Source organism: Pteronotus mesoamericanus, unplaced genomic scaffold, assembly GCF_021234165.1.
Source record: "Pteronotus mesoamericanus isolate MK-2021 breed Mesoamerican mustached bat unplaced genomic scaffold, CSHL_Meso_final contig_52, whole genome shotgun sequence".
Classification (NCBI taxonomy): domain Eukaryota; kingdom Metazoa; phylum Chordata; class Mammalia; order Chiroptera; family Mormoopidae; genus Pteronotus; species Pteronotus mesoamericanus.
Genome location: NW_026555189.1, coordinates 2,734,836 through 2,751,218, shown reverse-complemented (window position 1 = coordinate 2,751,218; position 16,383 = coordinate 2,734,836). Strand labels below are relative to the sequence as shown.

The following is a 16,383-nucleotide window of genomic DNA, read 5'->3' as shown; positions in this document are numbered from 1 at the left end:
GGGCAGCCAGGCCCTCGCTGTGCCTGAGGCTTGCTTTTCTCCAGACAGGACAGAGGGAACAAACCCGCTGAAGCACACGGAGGTGCTCTGCTCCATCCACTCCCGCTCCCTCCTCAACCCAAGCTACTACCACAGCTTTGGGATCACTGAGAACTACATCGTTTTTCTTGAGCAGCCCTTCAAGTTGGATATTCTCAAGTTGGCAACTGCGTACATCCGGGGAGTGAACTGGGCTTCTTGCCTAACTTTCCACAAGGAGGACAAGGTAAGCCCTGGCTGGGACCTCTGGCCCTGCTGGGACTGAGGACCCACAACACCAGGACTGCCAGAGCAAGGTGTCCCTGGGGAGCAAACACTGAGATGCAGGTCAGCCTGGAGGAGCTTTCTCTGGAAAGGAGGAAGTAAGCTACCATCCAGTCTCCCAGAGGCATCTATTACAGGCCCTTCCCCAGGCTCCCTCCATCCTTGTCCCCCTTCATTTTTCTCAATAGTGCTCATCATCCTCGACTTCGTGTATATTTGATCATTGGCTGTTGGCCTCACCCCCACTGGAATGTAATCTCCAGGAAAGCAGAGGCTTGGCTTTATTTTGCCTCTCTAGTTCCTGAAAAAGTGCCTGATGTGTCGTAGGCCCTCTATACATATTTGTGGAATTAAGGAGCAGGGGAAAGAGAGCAGCAGGGAGGACAGTTGAAGTTGGGTTTGCTCCGCAGCCAAATCCCCCAAACACGCTGAGGAGCATCCTATTGGCGGGAGCTACTGGGCCCTTGGGGCCTCCAGTCTGAGGCTCCTGGGTATTCCCTGACCCTGGAGGGCAGGTCGGAGAGTGCTGGGAAGGGCTTTGGAATGCATCTCAGGGAGATCTTTCTGAAAGTCCCTGTGGCTGACCCAGGGATTGGAATCCTGGGAAAGAAAAGGCCTAAAATAATTACCCCTGTACTCACCTCCCATAATGACTCCCACCACCAAGCTATCAAAGCTTTCCTCCTCTGCACCCTGCTTAACATTCAGAGCTTGTTTCCGGGGAAGGTGAGAAAGAAGCAAACAAGCAGGGAGGAGGGTGGTTGGGCCAGAGCTGCCAAAAGATAGAAACAACTCCCTTCCTTTGGGTTAGGCAACTGGGCTACAGATATGGCTAATTACCACCCAGAGTGATACCGCCTCCTGACACCCAGAATGTGTGCAGCAGCCTCATGAGCTGATACCTATGCGGGCTCCTTAACTAGAACCAGGTCACTCAACCCTCCAGGGCAGGGGCGTTGCCGTGACAACCACGTCCCTGTAGCAGGTTCTGCACTGGAGATTGGAGAGGGGGACTCAAAAGGGCAGGTGTGGCTTTTGAGTTTTAGGGGCTCTGGGTGTGGATGGAGCCTGGGGCAGCCTAGAGGTCTGGCACCTGGCCAGTTCTCCCCAACTTGGCCACTTCCAGGGAGGTGGCATGTTGCCGCCCACCCAGAATCAAGCAGGTGAAGTAGGGGAAACAGTGCACCCTCTGGGGCCTTCCCCAAACACTGTCCTCCTGGTGACGCAGAGGCCCTGACCCGCACGCTTCCTTCCTCTCCATCGGAAAGAGATGAGCACAGACACGCAAAACTGACAGCCCCTACTTAGTACTTCTGAGTGGCTGGCACTCTGGAGGTGGGACACAGGGTAGGAAGAGGGGGCGGATGCTGCAGGGCCATGAGCCAGTACATGGCAGGGCAGGGTCTTGTCCTGTACCTGATGCCCCAGTGCTGGGCCAGCGGAGGAACAGCTGACCACTGGATGCACATCTTCTTTCAGACTTATATTCACATCATCGACCAAAAGACTAGAAAGCCTGTGTCCACCAAGTTTTACACGGACCCTATGGTGGTCTTTCATCACGTCAATGCCTATGAAGAGGATGGCTGCCTTCTGTTTGATGTCATCGCCTATGAGGACAGCAGCCTCTACCAGTGTTTCTACTTGGCCCACTTAAAGCAAAACTTCAAAGAAAATTCCAGGGTCATCTGTGTCCCCACCCTCAAGAGGTTCGCTGTGCCCCTCTGTGTGGACAAGGTAATGGCTTGAAGGAAAGCGCATTTTGTTCCTGGAGAGACAGGAGCCCAGGCAGGAAATGGCTGTGGCTCTGACTTGATTGACACTGAAATCTAAAATGAGCTGTTCTTAAAGAGAGAAAACATTTTCATTATTTTCCCAAAAGTAGTAGTCATAGTAGAAACTTTAGAAAATATAGATTAAGTGGAAAGGAAAGAAATCCCCCATCAACCCATCATGGAAGTATTTGTAATACCCTCCAAGTCTCTCTCCATAGATAACTAGCTAGCAAGATGGATAGACACATTGATGTACATACATGCACATAATTAATATATATATACAGTATATGTATATTATATATACATATATTGACATACATCTCAAAAAAGCAGTTAAAATTATATACAATGTGATTTGCTGTTCTAGATCACACTGTGCATAATTTTTAACTGCTTTATTGAGATATAATTCACATGCCATATCATTCACCCATTTTTACTCATTTAAACTGTATAATTCAATGGCTTTTAGTATATGTGCAAAGTCATACAGCTATCACGACAATCAATTTTAAAACATTATTATTACCCCCAAAAGAAATCCTGTACCTTTTAACTATCACCCCTCCACCCCAGTCTCTCCATCGCCCGGGCCTAGGCAACCACTACTCTGCTTTCTGTCTCTGAGGATCTGCCTCCTTGGGGCATTTCATAGGAGCGGACCATACGGTATGTGGTTGCATGTGTCTGGTGCCTTTCACTAAGCATCATGTTTTCAAGGTTCATCTGTGTTGTAGCGTGAATCAGTACTTCATTCCTTTTCTTGGCTGAATGTGTACATACTCTTGTGTACAGCTTTTTTTTCCACCTAGTTGTATACCCAAACATCTTTCCACGACATTAAATGTTCTTCTACAACATCATTTTGATACAATAGTTTCCTGACAGCCCATGGCAGGGATTCAGCGCCATTTGCTTACCCAATGCCCTGCTGTTGAATAGTCCTGTTCTTGCATTAAAAATGGCCACTAGGTCAGATGTTATCCTCAATTAGGGTGATGCTGCCAAGGCTCTGGGCTTGATTTTGGAGGCTACAGAGCCTTCTGGCTCCAGAACTCACTGACTTCATGACTTAATTAACTTAAATGAAACCAAATTTAATTCAATTCAATTTTGATGGCTCATATTTACTAAATGTAGTCTATGTGCCAGGTACTTTGCTAAGCGTTTTATTTTCCTTACTTCACTTAACAATCCAAACAACATGTGGGAGAGGTTCTTATATTAGACTCATTTCACAGATGAAAAAACTGAGGCTCAGAGAGGTTAAAAAATGTGCCCACGGTCACACAGCCCAGAACTGCAGAGCCAGGATTGTTATCTGCACCCGCCTCTCCCTGAACCCATCCTTGCAGCTGGGAAGGGGTATAACTCTGCTGTCCTCCCCAGCGGGCCTAGCTCCTGGGAAGAATTCTCGGGGCTCTGTGGGCCTGGGGACTAGGGAGCACCCCACCCTTGCTGCTGGGCTCCAGAAATCTCCAAACTCCAGGTCCGTTTGTGGTTCCCATCTCTCCAGCACCTACCCGTCTGAAGTCATCTGTGTATCTCTGCCATGATTTTCACCGTATTTCTTATCACCTCTATTTAGCACTTACAAAGTCATGTTTTTGTTTAAATCAACTCACTGTTGAAAGTGAACTATCATTACCCAGTGGAAAGCCAGTCTTTCTTGCTGCAAATAAAAGGCAAGCATGAGCATTAAAAAAATGGAAATAAAGCAAATGTCTTAAGGTCTAGCCAGATACTGTTGCTTGCCAAGACTTAATCTCTTTGTTAATAAGAAATTTCTAAAATGTATTAGCTGTTAAAGACATAGTGGCACCTAACTGAGACTTGCTCCTTGACCTTGGCAGAAAACTTGGAAGAGAAAAAGGAATTAACTTTCTCCCCAGGTGATTCAGGACTATTGAATGAACGGCCCCGTGTCCCACATAATCATCATGTGAGCCACTACCTCCGCAGCCCTCGCTCTGGGCAGTGCCTCAGTGCAGGGCCTTGGACCACATCTCCCGGTTCCAGGAAGCAATGAGGGTGTCACAGAGCACACAGGCAGCAAAGCCCCAAGGCCCAGCCCCCACCTCATGTCGATCTCAGCCCAAGGATGATACACAGAGAGGAAAGACTCCCTCCCACTGCCCACACACCGCAGGATTTTATAACCTTTTATCACGCTTGAAAATGATTTGCTTCCTTCAAACCAAGCTAAGAAGTTTAGCACGTATATTTTTAAAAGGCGCCGTGTGAGCCATCTGCTGCTTTGAAACTAGCAAAGAAGAGTGAGCCCTGGGAAGGGTAGCTCTGGCCACGCTTTCTAATTGCTATTTATTGTCCCTTAAAAATGTCTTCTTGCTTCACTTTCAAGTCGTCCCGCCTGCATAGTGAAATCAGAAAGTCAAGCAGGAGGACATGGCCTATCTGTCCGGATCGGCAGCTCTAATTTCATCCTATCCAGACACCTATTAGAGAAGAACCGCAGGAGATGCCACCCTGTCAAATGCCCTTTGGTCTGGGGCCTTTGTGCATCCCTGTCCTGCCTGCAACCCTATTCTTTTCCTATCAGACCTCCACTCCAGTCCTGGCTGCAGGTGAGACTTACCTGAGGGCTCCCGCTGGGCCTCAGCCCAGAACAGTGAAGGCAGAACCCCAGGGCCGGGGTCCCAGTATGGGCATGGTGCCAGAGCCCCGAGTGGGTTCTAATTTGCAGCCAGGTAGCAAATTCCTGGTCATCCCTAACATATCAGGGTCATCATTCCCCTCAGACAAGTTCGTGCACTCTAATGGCACTAGCAGCTCTTTACCCGACATTTATCTCAAGTATAATGAACTCGTTCGGTCACCTCTTCCTGTTGAAGCTCTGAGAGGGCCCCAACTCTGTCTCGTCAGCAGTTTATCCCCTGCACCCATCACAGCATCTGGCACTCAGAGGGTTCTCATTAAGTTCTTAAGCATTTTAAATGAATGAATGATGAATGAATGAATGAATGAAAAACGTGAAACAAGGTCTCCAAAAGGGCACAACGTCTTTAGCATTTGCAATATCTCCCAAGTAGAAATTGTTTTCCATGTAGAATGGGCAATGGTGAAGTCTATTGAAAAGTCTGGGACCTCCCAGCTGCCCCATATTCTCTTGTGTTCGGGCCAGCTGGGGACAAAGGAAGGAGGGGCTTCTTGGCACCCTCGGCCTGTTTATGTAGAGTGGCATGGGGATTGTTGAAGGCAGAGCTGGGCTGGGAGGGGTGTGGGCATGTGCACACAGTCCCTGCTGGCGCCCTGCCCTTGTCCTGCAGGTGGGTTCGTAAGCACTGACTTCCCTCCAGACAGCCATCCATACATAAGGGGCTATCATGGGCAGGGTGTGGAGGAGGGTAGACATCTTGGACTTAGAAGTGGCAGCTTCAACTCCCAGCTCAGTAGATTTGGTTTTTGTCTTTTCACCAAATGCAAAAATGACCAAATATTATAAGAGCAGCCACCATGAAAACTCACTGTGTGCCAGGCCCTGTGTTAAGATGCCTTTTCTGCTTTAGACCCCAGCTAGAGGGGCCCCTGCTCTGACCGTGGCACTTTGGGGACCCTGATCTGGCCTTTCTCCAGCAGCGTCCCTTCTCCCCAGGGTCAGGAGTTCAAAGGGCTATGGGGTCATGCCCACCTGGAGGGACAACCTCCCGAACCCCAACCATGAAGTGGCTACCTGGGGTCCCAGGATTTCCTGCCCAAACAGCCCAAGCCTCCTTCTGTCCTCTTCGGGGCCCACGAGGTGTCCAGAGCTGGCTGTTGGCTTGGTCGTATTGGCGGGGCCATCCATGCGGTGGGAAGGAAAGGGGCAGGGACAGAGAGCCCAGGTCGAGAGGCTGGCTCTCGTTTTGCTACCCTAGGCCAGATCTGAATATCAAGGGGTCCTAGAATTCCAAATTCACACTTGTCCTTCCAGATCAGCACTATGCAATGGGACCTGATGGGATGAAGGAATATTATCTATCTGTCCATCCAATGCAGTAGCCACTAGCCACATGTGCTATTGAAAAGTGGCCATAGCAACTGAGAAACTTTTAAATTTTACTTAATTTTAATTAAAAATTAAATTTAAATAGCCACATGTGGCTAGTGGTTGCCCTATCAGTGCCATTCCACGTTATGAAGGTCTCTGTGGCAAGGAAGAGGAGAGAATGGTCTTTTACTTGACAATTCGCTGTATTTAGACCTGGGGTTGGTGGGGCTCACTCTCATCCTGGGTCCTGCAATTTTAGGGGTGGTTACATGTTTTGCACGCTTCTCGCCTAGTCTTTATGACAGCCCTCTGAGTGATTTATTATCCCATGAATACAGATGAGAGAAAAAGTCACTTGCCCAGCATCACAGAATTATCAGTGGGATTTGAGTTGTGATTTGGATGCATGTCTGCCTGGCTCCAGGTTACTAATTATGATGGGTCTGGCCCTGGATCAGGTGCTTTCATAACCATTATTTAACTTAATCCTAACCATTATTTCCTCAAACACAAGTCAAAGGAAGCTCGTTTATACTCACCACCCATCCAAAAGTTACGAATTGTCCCCTGTTTTAGAAACAAGGAATTGGGCTCAGGGAGGCTGAGCAAGTTCACAGAGAAAGCTGTGAGTTGGATTTCACAGCCAGGGCTACTGAACTCCAAAGCCAGCAAGTGTTTCGGGGAATTACTGAGATTACTTCTTCTCCCCTGGAATTTAGGGATTTCAAAGTAAGCCCACAGAATTTTGTTGAAGTCTGGCTAGAAAGCAGTCTCTTCCCAGAGCTGAGGATGTTGGTAACTGAAAGCAGCAGAGTCATGTTCATTGCTGTTGCGTGTGGAAAAATTCAGTTTATCCCTCAACCAGTCTGACCAGTTTCAGGCTGCAGATCCACCGACTCCCTAAGAATCAAGCCCAGGACATGCACAAGAGACCTGTTGCTGTTCATGTGACTAGCAAGTCACCAGTAGGGGCCTCCCACCAACTTGGGGTGCTGCGCAGGTGGAGGCATCCAGAGCTTTTCTTTGTAAGAAACCACACATGTGCTGAGCACTAGGCGACTTTTTTAATGCACTCATCTCAATTTAATTTTTATAACCACTCTGCAAAACACGTTTTTCCCCTTGACAGTTCGATGAAAAGCTTACTGTGTCACGCATTTACTCATTTGCTCAGCACTTACTCCCTGGGAAGTATGTGCCATGCACTGAACAAAATCTGGACCCTGTGTTCACAGGAAAATGCAGCATAAAAGAAGGAAGCAGCTCCATAAGGGAAATAATTACAGTGGGACAAACACCTCGCAGACACTGCATATTGAGTTGTTAGGGAAGCAGGTGTTTGAGTGGAGACCCGCAGGATGGGAGCGGGCCGGCCTCTGGGCCTCGCACCTGCGCTGTCCTCTGCCCGCAGTGCTCTCGCTTCTGTGTAGAATTGCCATGTGAAGGTCTGGGCCCATACTCTGCTTCTCTCTGTGTGACCTTGGACAAGCCACTTTCCTTCTCTGGGCCTCAATTTCATCTTCTGTAAATTGAGGGATTAAACTAAAACAAATCTTGAGTCCCCTGTGGTTCAATAGCTAGGACACGATAAATTGTCTCCCTTTCCCAGCAAAAAGCAGCTATTGTTCAAATAGGTTTGTTTTAATGATGAAAGCCCATTTTGGAAAATTTAGAAAGTAGAAAAAAGTTTAAATGAGAAGTCAGCCATAACAGTAATTCTCCTCTGTAAACTCTGTGAAGTCAGGGACTTGTGGTCTTGTTTCTCATTCTCTTCCAGTCCCTCATTTCAACTCACCTTCACTGGTAGTGGCAGTAATGTAGCAGTAGAAGGTAATAGTAGTAATAATACAACAACGATACCATCAACAGCACCTAGCATTTATCTGGCACTTTCTGCTAACCAGGCCTTCTTTAAATCATTTGCATGGATTATTTTATTTAATCGGAACAATAATTCAGAGACATATATACAATTTATACAATGCATATACTGCACCTCATTATACAGATGAAAACATTGAATTTTAGAGATGCTAAGTAACTTACTCAAGGCCCTGTAACTAGTATGTGGAGAAATAGGGAGTATTAGATGCTCGATAAATATTTAATCAATTGTGTTAAATCCCTCTCCTGGGTTACAATGATGGCAGTAAGGTACTGAATACAGCAACGCCTGATTGTAACTGAGACCAGGGAATACCCTTGATAGGTATATTTCTCCCAAGTAATTTTTATTACGTGTTTATTTTCTTTTCAACATTGATATATTATCATAGGAGAAAATATTGAAGATACAGATAAGAACAGAAAAAGAAATTAAAGTCCCCATAATGCCACTGCCCATTATATTGTTACTATATGGTATATTTTGTCCAGGCTCTTTCCAATGTAATTTTTTTAGCTGGTTGAGCTCAGACTGTATATGCAATTTACTCTGCTGCTTTTTTCACTCAGTATTCTATCATAAGCATTTCCCATGTTATTATGAACTCTTTATAAACATTCTTTTAATGACTGATGCAGCCTTTTACAGATGAATCATCCAGCATTTAAAAAGTACCTTAATTTCACCTGTGAGGGATAAGGCAGCTCATAGTAGAAAAAAAAGAGCCATGGTTTTAGAGGCCCGCATCCTACCACCTACCAGCTAGGCAGTCTTGGGGGAACCACTTCAAATCGCCAATCCTCATTTTTAACTGATAATGCCAATAATATAATAGCTGCCTCCTGTGAGTAATGTTAGGCAAGATGACATGTACAAAAGCATTTTTTAAAAATGTACACAGTAAAACAAATACTTTCTCTGCATAACAAGTCTTTATTTTTGGAAAATGGATTCTTTCAGAATGCAGAATTAGGCTCAAATTTAATCAAACTGACATCTACAACAGCAAGAGCCCTGAAGGAAAAAGATGACCAAGTCTACTGCCAGCCGGAGTTGCTTTGTGAAGGTAAACACATCCTCTATCCCTGAGCTTAGGGAAGGGCAGAATTTCATGAAGACCCCCAGGCCTCTTTATGTAATACCTCCTTCTGATTCAGAGATGCTATGCATAGACAAAGAGGAGGGCTCTCTAGGATACCCCAGTGAAAAGCATTTGAAGACAGTTGTCCCTGGTGTATCTTCAAACACCCCCCAGGAAGGCACTGGGATGGTCATTGGCCCCGATGACTTACACAGCTGCCCTCTTCAAAGGCTGCGATGCTGACTTACAGACACAGCATGTTGGGAATCTCCACCTCTACACATTCACCATTCCCTGCATAATAGGTGCCAGCAGTCCCACTTTACAGAGGAGATAACTGGGCCTCAGAAAGTTTGAGTTACACAATGTAAACCTCCTTGACTAGAAGCCACACCTAGCAGAGCAGGGCTTCTCAGCCTGGCACTACTGATACCTTGGGCCGGTCATTCTCTGTGGTGGGTCCATCCTGGGCATTGTGCAGCGTTGAGCAGCACCCTGAGCCTTCACCTACCAGATACCAACAGCACCCCCACCCTGAACTGGAATAACCAGAAACATGTCCACACATTCCCAGTGTCCCGTGGGGGGCACCATCACCCTGACTGAGAACCACAGCCCTAGAATATAATAAGCCCAATGGGTGGGGACCATGTTTTTGTGTTCAGTGTTATCACGACATAAGTCTGTGACAAAAGTCTGGCTTACCCAGGTCTGAGTTCAACACTTAAATTCAGAGTGAACAGGCTTGCCCAGAATCCTCAGAGACTGACAGGGCGTGGCTCTAAACTCACACCTTGCAGCCTCATGCCAGGTTCAGGCATCAGGAAGGGTGCCATCCTGGGAACTCTCCTAGGATGACCTCGGATTTACCCACTGAGAACCATTTCTGTAAACAGCGTCCCATGGATCTAACAACCTGTTCTGTGCAGCACCGAGAGTCTCGGAGTTTTAAAAGTGAAAATACAGATCTTGTTTCTAATTCTTAAGGCATCAACTTCCATTTCCTCTCACCCACCATACCATGCGGTGAGGACAGATGGAGGCTTAAAACATTATAGTCTTTTTGTTTCTGAGAGGAGAATTCCTGTTTATTGTAGCAATCTTGGGCAATACTGAAAAGTATGGCAATAGATAAATTCCTCATAGTCCCCTCCACCCACGATAACCTTTGGAAATGCCCATCCAGTCTTTTCTGTTGTGCATGGATTGCGTGGCATATGCGGGCCCTCGGCTAGGAGCTGCTCAGACTTCCTCTCCTTGGGTCCCAGTACTCATCCTGTTGTCATCCACATTAGATGGGCTCACATGTGAGGGGCTGAGCGCAGGCCCTGGCCTGCAGTTACAGTCCAGCAAAAGGGAGCCGTTATTGTTAGAACAACTTTAAGGGGCAGGTGTTGGCATGTGTTATTCTTCTTTTAGAACTGAGGACGGCAAAGCTGAGAACAAAATGGTAACTTGGCTTAAGACAGGCAGCAAAGCCAGGACATGCACCCAGGTTTCTCTGACTCAAAACCCCTCAGCCTCTGCATTTATACTTTTATGAATATGTACTGTACCATGTAGAATGATCTGAAATGGCTTCTTGCACCTAATGAATGTAGTCTGAGACTTTCCCGCATCTGAAAATTCTTCAAGAACGTGGCTTTAATAGTCAAGCAGAATTTGCTGGGATGCATCATACTTTACTTAATCAAGGGCCTATGGTCAGCCATTTACAGTGTGGGGGAAGGGCTTCCCAGACCAGGTTTGAGGGGCCCAGGAGCATCATAGGAAGTCTCAGGCTTGCATTAGGGCCAACTATGGGCATCTTTTTTTGACTTAAGTATGTGGGCGGTCTCTGCTCCTCTCGTTCATCTTGACCTGGCTCTTGGAAGTTTCATGATTACTCACCTGTGAGATTATACATCTTCCCATCTCAATAATCCATTCCCCTTCACTCCTCACTGAGTCCAATAACCATTTGTGCTTTGGGTCCTTCTCAGCGGGCCTTGATATGGCAGATGTGTCCATCCCTGAGTCCTCTCTTCTTGGACATTGTTTTCACCAGTAGTTGGCTCCAACTACCTGGCATATTTCATAAGAGGGGGACGTTCATTTTGGTATTCAGACTTAGAAATTGAATTTGACACAACAGACATATATAAATATATATGCATTTACATGTACAAAATTTTAAGGTTTTTTAGATTACAGAAGTAATAAGTATAATGACAATTTCTCACAATAAGAAACTTAGGATGTACAATACAAAATATAAACTATTGAATATAAAGAAGTTACCACCCCAGCAGTGCTTGCAAGCTTTTTTTTCTCTTCATTTTTAACACAGTGGAGATAATTCTATAGTCAGCCTTTTGTAGTTAATCTTATGATATGGACATTTTCCCATATTATTAAAATTCTTTGTAAATATTATTTTAACATAATGTTATATGAATTCACCAGATTTATTTTACTATTCCCCATTGACACTCCTTTCCACAAATTCAGAAGTTTCTCTTCACACCCACACACACTTGTGTGCACATGAGTACTTTTTTAAAAAGAGCTTTTAAAAATTGCAGTAGCCTCTGATTTTAATCAGGCAATTATTTTTGATTTCTATCTTGGATAATTAAAGAATTTTATATACTTAAAAACCTTGCTCCTGAACCTTCTAGTAGAGTGAGGATAATAATCAGAGATTCTTTCCCCCTGCCCTGTGACTACCCTGATCCAATCCAGAGCCTGAATCAAGTTCAGGGGTCCTAGCCTGGGAGTGGTTTTTGTAGAAAGGGGGCCCAGCCAGGAACAAAGGGTGGATGCCCTCAGCCCTTGGTGATGAAGGTTTCATCAGCTGTGTCATTCTCTCTAGACTTAGAACTGCCTCAGATCAATTACGCTTGCAACGGGAAGCAATATCGATATGTCTTTGCTGCTGAAATTCAAAGGAGTCCCGTCCCAAACAAGGTACTGAGCCCTGGGTGATCATGGTCTACAACAGTTCTGTCTACAAAGCTGACTTCTCAGATTCTCCGACTGGGTGACCTTGATTAGAAAAGGGAGGGTAAGAGGGAGGTTCCCTGGGGGACAGGAGGTAGGTTAGAGAGTAAGGTCAGTTTGGGACAAAATACATTTGAAGGAATGATGAACCACGAGAGGCAGCCCCACCTAATGGGCCGAAGCTCAGGAAGGAGGTTGTGGCTAGAGTTTGGCTGATTTCTTTATTCCACACATGTTTTTTGAGCACCAACGATGTGCTAGGCAGTGGTAGGCAATGAGGATAAGGAAGTGTAGGGGGGGATCCAAATCCCTGCCTTGCTCTCTCAAGCAGGGAGGGTACAGCTGAAACTTGAAAGATTTATTTTGTTTTTTAAACTGCTATTTGTGGAACACTTGCTATACCCCAGGAACTATGCTAACTGCTGTGCAGATACCACTTTTCCTAAATACCTTCATTTTAAAAACTATTTTGTTTATCTTTAGAGAGAGGGGCAGGGAAGGAGAGAGGGAGAGAAACATCAATGTGTGGTTGTCTCTTGCACGCTCCCCATGGGGACCTGGCCCACAACCCAGTCATGTGCCTTGACTGGGAATTGAACCAGCAACACTTCGGTTCACAGGCCAGCACTCAATCCACTGAGCCACACCAGCCAGGGCTAATATCTTCATTTTTTAACAATAAAATAAAGTCTGTTTTTTTTTTTTTTAAATCATGCAATGCAGAAAGTACAAAGTAAGAAAATTAAGTTTTCCACACACACATACACACCACAAGTCCCTCCCACATCCTAGGAGGAAACAGGCCTCTTAGTGATTACAAGTCCAGTGATCTATACTTTTCAAACAACAAAAGAATTGTATTATATTTTAAATGTTTGCATTGAATACATTAGTTTATTAACTATAAACAAGTTGCACTGTAGGGCCAAATACCAGATAAGTTCAGGACTTTTGTTTTGAAAAGAATTCAGTGCGTAGTGTAAGCTATGTGGTGGCAGGAGGACCTTTGCTTCAAGTTGGAGGAGAAGCTCACTGCTTTCGTTTCTGTTGTTATCCTGACCGGAGGGGGTGCCATTTTGGAGTCTTCACATGAGGGGCTTAATCCATCCCCTTTCCCTGTGGGCCTTACTGCCTTCCTATTTGCAGGAAATAAGCATGCTTTCCCACAAATCATCCTCATGTTTCTCCTCTTCGGGTGTACAGATGATGAAATACGACATTCTCACGAAGTCATCCTTAACATGGGAGGAGGAGCACTGCTGGCCGGCGGAACCCTTGTTTGTGCCCACGCCAGGCGCCAAAGATGAGGATGATGGTAAGACCCCGGGCAGGGGAGGCCGCCCATAGCACTCTGCTCTGATCAAATTTTCAGAGACATTGGTGGGGGTCAGTGGCCCTGCCCACATCACACAGCTGATGGAGTCATGCTTTGAAAGCCACGTCTGTATGAATCCAAAGCTATAGCGTTAGGGAGCCCCCAAGAACACCCATACCTTTGACGTCATCTGTGAGTTTGGTAGAGCTTCCAGTTGTCCTCTCCCGGGGAAAGCATGGACACAACCTTCTCCCAATGCTCTCCGTGGAGTATGGCCAACCCTGGAAACTCCCCTGAGCCTTCAAGTCAGAGGCTATGGCAGGCCTTGGTCACGTAGCCGTGGTTGACCTTTAGTCTTCAGCCCCTCAGGAGGTCAGGCTAACCACTCTGTGGTTTAAAATTCCCATCTAAGTCACTTGATAAGGATAGGTTATTGGGCTGGCCCCAGGTAGAAGTCACCACCTGGCAGCAGAGGTCAGATCTCCCTTTAAGGACATTAAAATGTTTACTACACATAGGCTCACTTCCCTTCCACTGAGCAACACTACCCTTTCCCGCAGTGTAGAATCTTGGTTTTAAAATTCATTTTCATGGCTGGGTCAGAGTTCTTCATTATCAAAGCATGCACCTTTTTTTGGAGCACCTAGAAATGTGTGTTCAAGGCCCACTTCGCTTTTCTGGGTTTCCATATGAAAATGGTCTTTTCCCTCCTTGATTCTGCCTTTGACCCAGAAATGCCCTGCCCACACCCATGAGGGTGCTAAGGAGGGTAACAAGAACCATGGGTGGGGCTGTGCCACTGAGCCTGCCAGCTGCTTCCCTCAGGGGAGAAGGGAGTGGTTTTCTACATACTGATTATTCACGACAAGGCGCCAGGCGGGGGACCCCATGTCACTGTCATTTCTGAGGATGGGGGTTGTTGGTACCACCACCTGCTGAGGCCGGCCTTCCACTGGGCTGCGTGAGCGTGTCCTGTGTATTCTCTCCATGGGCAGGGAGTAGCACTGTGTTCATTTCACCAAAGGAGAGGTTCAAAGAATGAAGTAACTTGCCTAAGGTCATACGCCCAGTGCCTACAGAGGTAGGGTGTGAGCACCAAGCTGATCTGACTTCAATTATGCTCGGCCACTTTGAAAACTGAGAGGCTTTGGGAAGAAGCACGAATGTTTGCTGGAAGTTTATGTGCACTATTTTGTGTAACTCTATTGCTTGAGAGTGAGTGCTTAGAATGTTTCCATTTTACAGAGAGGAAAGCTGAGGCTGCTTGCGCTGCAGGCGCATGAGGTGAATTGGGTTCATTCATATGCCATTTGAGTGTAACTAGTCTTGAGTTTAGTCGAGTGATGTACATTAGCCTAATGCAGCATCAAAACTGATTCTCTGTCATCAGAGTTTCTAAATAGTAGGGAAATAGCCATTCTTCAGTGCATGCAGTAATTTGCAAAGTACTTTTACAGTTCACCATGCAAGAGATCCTCTCAGCAAGCCTATGAAGGTAGAGAACATTATCCCCACTCTACAAATGAAGAGACTGAGGTTCAGAGAGGTAAAGGGACTGGCCCAGCCCTGGTTGGAAGCAGGTCTGGTCTGCTGATTCCTAGTTTCCTGGCCTTTCTCTTCTGCTCTCACAGAATATCAAATTCACTTCTCTTCTGTTTAGATTAGACACTGCCGTTTAATGAGGACAGAGACATAGCTGAGAAACATATCCTTCCAGGTGAAGGAAGTTCAAAGCTGCACTTTTACAAAGTGTCTCTTTTTGTTTCCCCAAAGGAATTATCTTATCAGCCGTCATCTCTTCTGATCCCCAAAAGCCACCTTTCCTGCTTATTCTGGATGCCAAAAGTTTTGCAGAACTGGCTCGTGCATATGTTGATGTAGACATGCACCTGGATCTCCATGGGTTATTCATCCCAGATGCAGACTGGGACCGGAGGAGGCAGGCCCCTTCCCAGGAAGTCCAGGACAGGGCCTCAGACCACCATGGGGCCTCACCGACCTGACAGGCTTGAACAGTCCCGCTGGCAGGCTCTCACAGCACACAGGTGTGATCCCTCATAAAAACCTTGTTTGCGAGTTGATCAAATGTTACTAATCAGCTCTAGCATTTCTAAGAAAGCCCTTCTCCTATAAAGACCATGATCCTGAATCAGAAATTATGTTGTCACATATTCATCATTCTTAGAATGAGCAACCACTGACAGGGGAGAGGCAGATAAACATTTATCATTGCTCCTTCCTCCCTCCCCTTTTCCCCCTTCCCTCTCTCTGTTCTTTCCAATAGGCCAGACTGTGCACCTGGGCGTTCCAGCTTTCTCAACCATGCCCTGTCAGTAAATTATGTGGCCAGCTTTGTGGTCATTCCATGCAAGGCATGACGTGATATAAAATAATAAAAACTTTAAAGTCTGTTCAGACCTTATTTTACTTTTACATGGCTTCTTTTGTCTGAAGTTCTTCTAAGGTAATAAAATAAGGTGACAAAGCTAGATGGTTTTAGCAAGCTAGGTGGCTCATTGTGCAACCAAAGGTTCTACAGGTGGGTGTGGGAATCCGCCTTTTACAAGAGGGGCTCAAGGGACACTGGAGCGCATGGCCATGGCCGAGGGGCTAGAATCCAGGATCGAATCCCAGTCCAGTGCTCACATGGGGAGTTCTTTTTTCTGGTTTTATGTGTACTTTGTGTGTGTGTGGCGGGGGGCTTATAAAATTTTAACACGTGTGCAAGTTCCTGTATCCACCACTACAGTCAAGATGCTGAATGGTACATGGGCACAAGGGTGTCTTGTGTTGCTTTTTTATCACCACACCTACCTCTCTTCCACCCTCCCAACACCACCTCCCATCCCTCACCCCTGGCCAACCACCATTTCTAAAACTTTATCATTCAAAAAATGTTATATAGATGGAATCACAAAGTATTACCCTTTGGGGATTGGATTTTTTCATACAGCAGAATCCCTTGGAGATTGATCCAATTTGTTTTGTTGGGTATGTTTTATTCATTACTTTATTCTCAGCATCCAGAACACTGCCAGGCAGGTTCAGATT

At 46.0% G+C, this 16,383-nt stretch overlaps 1 protein-coding gene across 2 annotated transcripts in view; it reads left to right on the top strand.

The window, feature by feature from the left end:
• Nucleotides 1-15,769, top strand: part of BCO1 (beta-carotene oxygenase 1) — a 31,320-nt gene extending 15,551 nt beyond the window's left edge. For both annotated transcript variants that reach the window (XM_054579141.1, XM_054579140.1), the window contains 6 exons: nucleotides 45-265; nucleotides 1,783-2,040; nucleotides 8,915-9,020; nucleotides 11,890-11,984; nucleotides 13,221-13,332; nucleotides 15,106-15,769. In XM_054579141.1, the coding sequence (XP_054435116.1) occupies nucleotides 45-265; nucleotides 1,783-2,040; nucleotides 8,915-9,020; nucleotides 11,890-11,984; nucleotides 13,221-13,332; nucleotides 15,106-15,335 (1,022 nt within the window). In that variant the 3' untranslated portion in view covers nucleotides 15,336-15,769. The remainder of the gene's footprint in view (nucleotides 1-44; nucleotides 266-1,782; nucleotides 2,041-8,914; nucleotides 9,021-11,889; nucleotides 11,985-13,220; nucleotides 13,333-15,105) is intronic.
• Nucleotides 15,770-16,383: the final 614 nt, after the last annotated feature.